Source organism: Meleagris gallopavo, chromosome 1, assembly GCF_000146605.3.
Source record: "Meleagris gallopavo isolate NT-WF06-2002-E0010 breed Aviagen turkey brand Nicholas breeding stock chromosome 1, Turkey_5.1, whole genome shotgun sequence".
Taxonomy (NCBI): domain Eukaryota; kingdom Metazoa; phylum Chordata; class Aves; order Galliformes; family Phasianidae; genus Meleagris; species Meleagris gallopavo.
The window spans coordinates 49,388,807-49,399,998 of NC_015011.2; the positions used below are offsets into that span (position 1 = coordinate 49,388,807).

Below are 11,192 nucleotides of genomic sequence, written 5' to 3' on the forward strand. Positions count from 1 at the left end.
AGGTTTTAACAAATCAAATGCCCTTAGGGATTTTCCAGAGAAACAAACTTCATTACATTGTGGGCCAGGACTTGGGCATAACTTTTGCTGAAATAAAGCAGCCCCCAGCAAGGGCGTCTTGTTGGATGTCCTAAGTTAATCTTAGTTGAATGCTTAAAAAATAATGTTCCCCTTCCCTTAAAAACATCTTGATTCATTTGGAAACATTTCTATTTCTTAACAGCTAAATAAAAAGTAAAAAGAAGGGCGAGAAGGCAAAGATGCAACCTTCTAGAAAAGCAACTATCATTCGGGCTTACTCAATGTTGAGCAACAGCTAAAAGGAGCAATATTAACTTGCAACTCTTTCCATATCCTATGGAAACGCTGTGGAACAGCTCATTTTCTCTGCTAACCAGTCCCACAGCCTTCCCTTGTTTGCTGCATGCAGTGCTTTACACAGTATGTAGGACTACTCCCCAGCTACCTGCACAACAGCTTTAGCTAAAGACAGCACAAGCCAACAGCAGCTGCCTGTATCTTGTGATGCAGTTATGTTCTTATACAAAGAAGGGGAAAAATAAAAAAAAAAAGCATATCAGTATCTGAATGCTCACCAGGAAAATTCCACTCCTTTATTAGATGTCTTGTCCTTCGCAGAATGGTTTGAGCCAAATTAGTCTGCTTATTTAAAGTACAAAAACCTTTTGAGCCACAGGAGATTCCAGAAATGCCAGAACCCTGAGCTTCCCTCCCTCACAGTAAGGAGAATAATCTCCTCCACCCACTCCTCTGTTCAGCTGATTGCTGCATCCACAGAATTTTTAGGGTCTCTGGCCCATCTTCTTCAAGGTTCGATTCAGCTGCAATTAGAAGAAAGCAAAAAAAGTCAGAAAACACACTGATTGGCATACACAGCTGATCCCTTCAGCAGCCCAAATCCAGCGTCTCTAACACCCTTCTCTGCAACCCACTGACAAAAATGCTCTCATGCAGGTGCAGGCAGTGTGTGAAACAGAAGGGGAATTAGTCAAACTTCCTCCTCCTCTCCAGAAGGACAGTGGAAGATTTAGGGAGAAGTTGAGATATTCCAGCAACAGTATACTAACAGAGAAACCTTCAGCCATCCCCTTGTTTCAGGATTTTGTTGCCAAAGCTTCCAACCCACAGCAGCATCTGCTGAGAGAACAGAGCAGTGGCAGCACGTCACCTCCTGGCTGAGTGCAACAGTGAAGTCATCCATGCTCCAGAAATTTGAGGCTGCTTTCTAGACCTTTGGTTATGGGGATGTAGATGTGATTTTGCTGCATTACTGAGAACTGCCACAATTATCTAGGGACAAGGGAGTCAGTAACTCTAGAAAGTAAAACCCTCCTCCTCCTTTACAATGAGTTTCAACTGGATGAGCACTTCTCACACAAAAAAACCCAACATTCCTCATAAGTGAGCAGCTGTTGCTCAGACCACCTGCCCTTGCCCAGTGCCATGCAAAGCTGAGGATTGTCTCAGCAAGGCATAGTACAGCTGTCACACACAAGCATGCTTTCTCCCAGCCATGCACAGCCCTAAGTCTTCCCCATTTTTCCTACAGAACTGTACAGTTATCCTGCCCAGGCCTCACCTCTTCAAACTTGTGGATCTGGCGGATGAAGAAGTCCCCATAGCGCCGAGCAACCTTTGTGTCTGCGATGTGGATCATGTCCTGGGGAAGGAAGAGCATGAGGTCAGGAAAAGGATTGTGCTACCAGGAGACAGCAAGCACTGCCAAACAGGAGGCGCAATGAAAGGGGCTTCACTCCAGCCCTCGTTCAGCACTGCACACATACCTGACATGTATTAGACCCACAGCAAGTTGGTTTTGTGGGATGCCTTCTGTTTACCTGAGACAGATCCCAAACTCACATCGTATTCATTTCCCACATTCTTGCACTCTGCCTATTTTCAGCTCTCTGTGCAGCAGTTTGACAGTCCCAACCCTGATTCATGCTCTGCTTCCCTCTACCAGCAGCTAAGAGTGGTGCAATCTAGTAGGAGAGCTAGGCTGCAGTGCAAGTCCGTTTGGTTCAGGTACACAAGGAAGACAAAGCACAAATGAGACCTTGCAGGTACAGCTCTGCAACCAAGGAGCAAGGAGCAATCTGTTCCCCTTGTTTGGCACGCAGCAAAAACCTAACAGCTACTGCTGTCTTCTTTGACAAATGAAGTCTCAGAAGATACCTCCCACTGTGTTGAGTTCCACAGGCAGGTTGGTGACAGGACCAAACTTTGCATTAAGATATCATCTTGAGCAGACAGGGCTAAATGCTGCTTCTGTGAAAAACACAGCTGTAATATGACAGAACAAGATTCCTCCTTTATCAAGCAAAGGAGAGATGTAGGGGATACCTACAAAACTGACAATCCTACCTAACAGTGACAGCACTCTGTGTCACTCAGCTACCGCCTCCCAAGGTCACTAACAAACTATACCCTTTGTCTGGGGGATGACATTTAGGGACTTTTTTTCTTGGTTGAAATGTTTCCCAAAGCTGCCAGCAGTATCCCATCACTGTTCACCTACTGGGACTTCTATTAAGCAGGGCTACAGCTTCATTGTAGGAAGAGAAGTCCTTCACATGGCACGGGAATGTATCCTACAGACTGGATTATAAGATGGTGCTGCCTCTTCCAGAATTTCTGGGGTGAAGGAACTTCTTAGTTAGCAAGAAACAGATACCAACCTTGTCAATATAGAAGTCAACTTCAGAGGCAGACTGGAACTCCCCATCCAGGGCAGATATGCCACTGGTCCATACCAGGTTCTTCATCTTGTGCTTGAAGACAAGCAGCTGGATGCGAAACTCCTGTTCCGTGAGGTCCAAGAAGCCAGCAAGCTTGGCCACGGGCATGGTGGTATAGAGCTTCAGGAAGCTACGGATGGTGGAGAGCTGAGCTTGCTGCTGAACCTCATCAGCAAAGACTTTGAGCTGTTGCAGGAAAGGCTCCTTGTGATAGTTGGGGTGCACGTTGTCATAGTTGGGCACCACAGGGGAGAGAAACTTGGGGCAAGCGTAACTGAAGAGCTCCTCATAGACCTGAGCATCACCCTTCTGCATGCGCAGCATCTTATCCCCGTATTTCTCACGCAGCTGCAGGTGGATGCTCTCGTCGATACGCATGGGGTACATGGTGAGGGCGATGGCAAGGAGTGCGTGCATCTGCTCGTTCTGCTTGTTAATCTGGGACAGAGAGGACAGCCTGTTAGCTTGACAATGTGCTCAGGACTTACGGTGCGAGAGAGAGAGCTGAGAGCTGCATTTTTCAGAGACGGACCCTTCACCCTGGGAACTGAAGGTCCTAGGGGGACAATGCAAAGAAACAGCACTTCTGAGCAAAGCAGATGCATGCTGTATCATGGCTATCATCAGTGATAAAGAGGAAACAATAAGAAGGAAGTACAAAGGAGTGAATGTATCCAGAGCCAGACAGAATCTGGATAGCCAGAAACGGGTTTGATTGCTTTGGTGCAAGAAAGTGCAGAGGAGCAAGCATAGGGAAGCAAGACAGTTTAAGAGACATTGTTGACACAGACCAGCAAGAGACTTATCAGGGAGGCCAATGCAGAAAAAACTGAGAAGAAAGATTCACATGAGCTCAGTCTTAAACAGCTGTGTAGCTGAGACTTAAATACTAAATTTTTGAAGTGTCAGGGAATTAAGAGCTGCACAATTTGGTTATGCAAGTGAATTAGAAATAATTCACAAGGATGACAAGGAGACAGCAGCAGCAGAGGGTAAAAAAAAACACAACAAAATAAACATCACAGGCAACTTAGCTGAAAAGAGACATGAGCTTTGTTTTACCCATAATAAGTTTAAATAATCTGTGAATGACTGCATGATAATGGAAATATATCCGATAATGGAAGTACGCTGAGATAGGAATGGGACTGAGATGTAAGAATCTTTGGCAAGTGTATCAATCATTTCCAGCTGATACCCATTAGCAACAATGCCCAAGGGGAACATGCATGCAGAGCATGGTGAGCAAGTAAAGGAATCAGTAATAACACAGCCAAGAGAAAATATTAAAGGTCAAAGTATCTCTTAATTACCATGAGTCCAGGAATATAAGGTCAGACTATTGGACAGAGGTTATCAGGTGACAGAGAAGGGACAGGAAAGGGGACAGCAGCCTTTTCTTTTGGGAAGCCTATACCTATTCTATCTCTTACCATCTCATACTTGTAGGTTGTCCTCTGAAACATGCTTTTAGTCCTCTGGATGTAGAGGAGGATGTTGGCAAAGACTCGGATGGCATCCTGGTAACGCCGCATCATGAGGTATGCGAAGCCCACGTAGTAGTAGGTGGTCACTTGGCACTCAGGCACCCGAGAGTACATGCTCTGAGAAGGATGGAGCAACAGACAGTCTTAGAGGGGAGACAATCACCTTCAGCCTGAACAGCTTGGCCTTCAATCCACTCTCACACATCTCAGGATACCTCCCTTCACATCCATCCCTGCAGTAGTTCCTCACTGCCTCAATAAGCAGATCATTCTGCCTCCTGTGTTTCTCAGCTTTCTGCAAGCAGCGGACTCTTACACTGTGCATAACACTGCTTTGCTCAACTCCCATTCTTGCCAGTACACTCCAAGCCTTGGGCCAAGACTGTGTTGCAGCTGGACTTTTTTTTTTTTTTTTTTTTACCACTTGTCACAAGTAACATCTATATCTAGGGCAAACACGTGCAAGGTAGGAGTGTGCACAGTGAGAACAGTCACAAAAAACAGAATGAGCCACAGACCAAGGTGGAACTGATGTATCCTGCTGGTACTGTGCTTTCACAGTTCAAATAATATTCCCCATTACACTGCCCTGCACAACACAGCAAACAAACCTCCTAAAGAACTGAGCATATGTGTTACAACAGCAACAGTCATTATCATATGGCTTGACTTACCGCCAAAGCTCCAGCTGTGTTTAGCATACACAACTGTGGAACCAGAGACTTCTTCCAGCTAATCCTATAAACAAACTCCTGACAACTGCAACAGCTACAAACAGCTCCTCAGCTGTATGATTCATTAAGACAACCTTTCAGGAGCATAACTGAACAAAAGCATTTGGAAAACTACAGTGGGATGTTTACAACGTATCTTATTACCTTCTTGTTGAGCTCAATGTTCTCCAGAACCTTGATAGCTTGGTAGTAATCCCCCAGCAGAGAGTGCAGACGCAGCAGCCCAACCAGGCTGAAATAGCCCAGCATCTTGTAGAGGGAGTGACGACCATACTCACCGGCCACACTTTCGGGATCACCTAGAGGAAAAAAAAAATAACAAACCATAATGTTGTCCTCTAAAGGAGCAAGCCCTTCTTTCAACATCTCTTGCTATAAGCAAAAGAAGCAAGACTTCCATTTTTCATGTAAGGTTTAGAGAACCTCTTCCCAGTTAACTCGCCCAACTAAGGGTTTGATTGGGCTCCCAAACAAAAGTAACAGAGCTTGGTCAAATCAGAGCAAGGCAGCACAGACACCATCCTCACCCAGCTATCTCACCTCCACTTGTATAGACCTCTAGCTGCCGGTTGATGTTGGATTTGTCCACCAGAGAATGCAATACATTAAGGACACTGTGCACGTTCCAGATCTTGGGGTTGGAACGAAGGAAGTCAATTTCTTCTTCAGATTTCTTGGCTGTCTTGCAGCGGTACTGGCTGAAAGATTGGAACTGTGGGGAAAGAGCAGATTTGATGGTGAGAGGATCGTCTGGAGATGCTACATCTAAGTGCACTAAGCTCATGTGTTGATCACACAATGCAGTACAAGCTACAAGTGACATGGAAAAAGAGGTTAACTTGAGATCACCTGGCAATTAATATGGTAAATTATTCCACTATTAAAGCACCTAGAGAATATCTGATACTGTACAGAGGCAATCTGAGAGAAAAGGCCAGAAAACAGAACCAAGTGAAAGATCTCTGACAACTAGGACAGGCAACTAAATACATATCTGATGTCTAAAGTGGTAACAAGGAGAGCAACCAAGTCATTCTAAGAAATTCAAAACTATAGTCCAACCACAGAACACAAGAAAACTAGTATTTGGAATTATAACAGATTTCAGTCAGCTGCCTTGTACAAATCAGGTAGAAATGAAGCTGAGTTTAAATAACAAACCAAAGAAAATCAATGCTAAGCAACAACTGAAATGGAAATATCAGTATCAGTTCAAGACTCCCCAGACAGCTCTCAGTAACTTAAAAAACCTGTGCATTTACAATTACACTTATTTTGTGACCCACAAATAACAGCACTCACCTAAGCTTTTTGATTTGCAGTTAAACCCTAGATATGAACCTCACAAAGATGACTGAAAATTCAATAGCATTAACACAAGGCTACCAAAAATACCCCAGTCTTAAGAGTCACATACCTGGTATATGAATTCATCAATGATATCCCAGAGCCACTGGTTGGGCAGTTCCAAAGGAGCAGGACCATCAGCATCTGCAGAAGAACATCAGTAGAAGATGAGAGGCTTAATGCCTTGAGCAAGGACAATTGCAGAATTGAAGGAACAACAAAAATAAATAAATAAAAATCAAGAAAATCAGAATCTTTGCAAGTTGAAAAACACAGTAGATGAATGAAACTTCCAGCAGAAAGTAAATATGTAGCTCTGCCTACCTCAAGTGCCTTTATTTTTAAAGAATAGAGATTAACTCAATGCACACTCATAAAGTATGAATGCTCAACAGCAGTGATTTTTAGGAGCTGCACAAAAGCTTTAGGGGTCTATCCCAACCACTCTTTTCTGTGCAAGACCGGCAGGGAGTCACAAACATTTTAATTTGTCCCAACTGGGGTCAAGAAGGGTAAGCAGCTGTGAAATACCACTGCAAGTTCTTAACTTTGATCAGAAAGCAAAATGAAGCTGTAAGTGAAAATTCTCAGCAAGATAGAAAGTGAAGTAATTTTTTTTTTTTCTTTTGGGCTTTTCAGAAAGCACTGTCAACTATTTGGGCTTTTTGTTTTAAATACATGGATGTAAAGTGCTCTTCATTGCAAATTTAAACATATGGAAAGCTTATAGACCACTTATCTGCTTGTGATCTATAAATAAATACGTTTTGGTTTCTCTCCCTTTCTCCTCTTAATCCTCTGCATCCAGTCTTCCCCAAAATTCACAAACCAAAGATTAATTGCAGCAACTCACTGAGGATGTAGTTGAAAAGATTGCAGTAGTTGTAGTAAGATTCAAATCTCTGCTCCAGAGTGGGCCCCCCTGCAATGAGAAGACAGTACAGTCCATTTAGTGTAAAGTACAGCAAGACTAAGTTTATGGGCAATACCCTGTAAAGGACAGTCATAGAAATAGGTCTGTTGTGGTGACATTAGAGCTGACATTCAACCAATCACTAACCACTAACACCATCCAGAAAGCATGAAATTGTCTCACTATTGTCCAGTAGAAGAAGGCTGCCTTTTCAAGTCCAGGTAGCTTCTAGTACGACTGAGCAATGAAGTGAATAGAATACTTTAAGTCTCTTTTTCCTCCTCTCTGCTGTCCAGACCTAGGAACTGCCTATTAACTTGCACAGCTTCTTGTCCTCCTCCCCTCAGAAGGGTCTTTGTATACCCTGACACACAGCTGCTTCTAGACAATCATATCATAGAATCATAGAATGGCTTCGAAGGGACCTGAAAGAACCCTGCTGTGGGCAGGGCTGTCTTCCACCAGCTCAGGCTGCCCAGGGCCCCATTCAACCTGGCCTTGAACCTCCAGGGATGGGACACCCACAGTTCTCTGGGCAGCCTGTGCAAGTGCCTCGCTGCCCTCTGCTTAAAGAATAAGTTTTAAATGCTTTGTAAGACCAATAAACACAGGAGGGAATCATATTCCTAGAATTATCTTGTGTCACCTGTAGACACCGTATGGGCAGCTTGGGAACCTCCTACAAAACAATTCAAGCAACCAGTTTCACCTGTTAAGGCAAGTCTTTGATTTGGGAACTTCAAAAAGACTCCTGCATTAACCCATTTCTCCACCCTCTGGTCCAAACCAAAACTGCAATTATTACTCATTCACCATGTAAGTCACACACCGGTTCTGCTTCTTTCTTACAGCCAAGAACTACTCTGATTTTCCTACTGACTTCAAATTAGCCTTTTTAAGGAAAATAAGTGTTTTTTTGTTGTGGGGTTTTTTTGTTTGTTTGTTTTTGTTTTTACAGACCATTATTCCTTCTGTTTTCTTCTCCTGTATCCTTTATGGTGCCCATTTTTTCCTATCTACAACACACTCTGCCCCCATCTGGTCTTTCAACGACAAGTAACTAAAACTGCTCTTTTGACACCCCCTCACACCTGCTAATCTGAAGAACAAATAAAGAGCCATGAAGAAACACACAAAACAAACTGACTTATAAGTCGTGCAGTTATACAGCTCTAACAGAAAGAAAATTCAGTTACTTCCCAACATCTCCTTCTTCCCCACCTCACTGTTGTAATATAACCCAGCAGCAGCCTCAGCACCACACAATTGTCTGCTCACCCTCTCCCCACATGGGACAAGGGAGAGAATTGGAAACAAAACAGAACTTGTGTGTTGAGGAAAAAAACTATTTACTAAGACAGTCTTTGTTGCAGTTTCCTCTTCCTCCAAGACTGGGGAGACAACTCAGGAAGATTGACAAGTCTTGCTTTTTACAAATCAGCAAATTCTTACTAAACTGACAAAAGGCAAGAATTTTAAACTTCCCTAATTGTAACTTGCCCCATTCCTCATAAATCTATTCAATATTGTTTTGCAAAAGTTATGGAACCACTGCTGCTGTTGTTAACTTTTATGTTAAAACTTGTTAGCTTTTATGGCAGAAAAGTCAAGCAGAACCAAAAAATAGGGCAAATACTCACACTGACTTTGGCGTAGATATGCCTATAATACAGCTCCTTGTATAGGATGAGGAAAACTGCATCTGGAAAAAGATGAGAGAACTGGACATCAGCAAACCGCAAGGCTTAGGCAGATGGATCTTCGAGGCACTGGTGGTGCTCCAACTGCCACAGTTGCAAAGACAAGTACAAGAGGATGCTTCATTCATTTGTCTTTCTGACAGGCATCTACAGAAGGAGCTGCCACAGTGAACAAAGATGAGTGACCAACAAATCATAAAAACCATGCACCAGCTCACTAACATATCAGAAGTGATTTAGTTCCTTCGTTCTCTGATAAGGAAACGGAGTGGAAAATAAATGCTTACCATTCCCAACCTGTGGGGCAATGGCCTCTGCCTCTGGCCATGGGGTGTTCTTGAAAAACCTTTCCGTCAGCTTTGTCCAGCTGAAAGATAAGACGTGGTATAAGAAAATGTTTCTTAGTATCAGAGAGCAGAAGTTAGACACCATAATACAGAGGGCTTGGACTTGATAGAAGTAGAACACTACCTCCCTTTACTAACTCCAGTGTTGAAGCAAAGAATGAGAACGACAAACAAAGTAGTTAAAAAACTGATCACAGAATGGCTTGGGTTGGAAAGAACCTCAAAGATCACCTAGTTTGCATCAGGATTGCCAACCACTAGATCAGTTACTCGACCAAGTTGCCCTGGGCCCTATCCAACATGGCTTCGAACACTTCTAGAACCTCTCTGGACTGCCAGTTCCAGGGCCAACTGCCTGTTCCAGTGCCTCACTAACCTCTCAGTGAAAAATTCCCCTTAACATCTAATTTTAGTTTAAAACTGTTCCCCCTTGCTTTGTAACTATCTATCCACGTAAAAAGCTGATTTCCCTCCTGTGGGTAAACTCCCTTCGAGTAGTGGAAGGCCACAATGAGTTTTCCTCACAGCCTTCTCCAGGCTGAACAAGCCCAGCTCCATCCTTTCTTCACAGAAGAGGTACTCCAGCCCTCTGATCATCTTGTGGTCTTCCTCTCCATTCCAGCAGCTCCACGTCGTTCTTATACCAGGGGCCCCAGGCCTTTAAGTATGGAATAGCTGCATATGTTCCGCTCGCATTCTCTATGGTAAGGTAACACTGCTCCAAGCAAGAGCAGGAATATCTTCACAGATCATAGAATCACTACAGTTGGAAAAGACCTCTAAGATCACGCAGTTCAACCATCCAACTATCACCAATATTTCGCACTAAAGCATGTCCCTCAGTTTGCATCACCAATATTTCCCATTAAAACATGTCCCTCAGTTTGCAATCAGCCACTGTGGAGGTCACTTTTTACTGCCAACATACAAAAACAGTACTTTCTTTCAGACAGGTCACAATCCACATAGATTTATGTTAGACTAATAGCCCAGAAATATAACTTTTTTTTTTTTATTTTCTCCTCAGTGATCAACTGAAGCTTTAGACTATTTCAAAGAAGCAAAACAAGAATGCCAGCGTTTCTTTTTATGGTCCAGGAACAAGAACGCAAGAACGGCCCTGCACCTGTTCTCATAGATGTCCTGGATCTCATACACCTTCTGGTCAATGACATCGCTGGAGACTCGGCTGGCCTGCAGCTCGTACACCTTCTGGTCGATGAGATCGGACACGGTCTTGTGGAAATACTGGATGAAGTTCTTGATCACCTCGGGGATCACCTGGTAGGTCTGCTGCTCGTACTGCCTCTCGTAGGCCAGGTCCTGCTTCGGGTCTCCTGAGGGGAGAGAGGAGCAGTGTAGGAGCGAGACCTACAGCCAAATCCCCACGGGGCGGCCCGGGAGCGCACTCACCCGTGTGCATGTCATAGTCGTTGGAGTAGGCGTACGGGTCGTAGGCGGCCTGTGGAGAGACGAGGCAGCGAGGTTACCGCGACGAGCCCGACCTCGACCCGCACACCCCCACCCCCGACCCGGCCCCGGCCCCGGCCCCGGCCCGCCCGCACGCACATCGTTGTCGTAATCCTCCCCCGGGTAGGCCATGGCGCGGCGCGGTCCCTGGGCGGCCAGGAAGAGGGGGCGGGACTAAGCGGCACGCTCCGGGCGGCCGGCCGGAAAAGGCTACGGCGGAGGGGGAAGCTGTTCAGTCTGTCTATTGGTTAAAATAACTGCCCGTCTTCAGAGCTTTTTCTATTTGATTGGAGAGCCTGCCTGCCCCTCGACGCATCCTAGGCACCGCCTCTTTTCTCGTTTCCTTTCCACCCCATTGGCTGCATTCGCTGAGTTGAGGCGACTCTGATTGGTCGAGAGAACCGTTGCTATAGCGACGACCCTTCCCGCCCCTCT

The 11,192-nt window shown here is 44.7% G+C and overlaps 1 protein-coding gene across 1 annotated transcript; it reads right to left on the reverse strand.

The window, feature by feature from the left end:
• Positions 1–585: 585 nt before the first annotated feature.
• EIF3L (eukaryotic translation initiation factor 3 subunit L) lies at positions 586–10,966 on the reverse strand. The gene is made up of 13 exons (XM_031554446.1): positions 10,857–10,966; positions 10,701–10,749; positions 10,414–10,624; positions 9,228–9,307; positions 8,881–8,942; positions 7,181–7,250; positions 6,398–6,471; positions 5,521–5,692; positions 5,125–5,279; positions 4,193–4,363; positions 2,700–3,197; positions 1,601–1,681; positions 586–842 (listed from the first exon to the last, which is right to left on the reverse strand). Exons 1-13 carry the CDS (start codon positions 10,887–10,889, stop codon positions 804–806), a joined length of 1,695 nt encoding a protein of 564 aa, XP_031410306.1. The 5' UTR covers positions 10,890–10,966; the 3' UTR covers positions 586–803.
• Between the last annotated feature and the right edge of the window lie 226 nt (positions 10,967–11,192).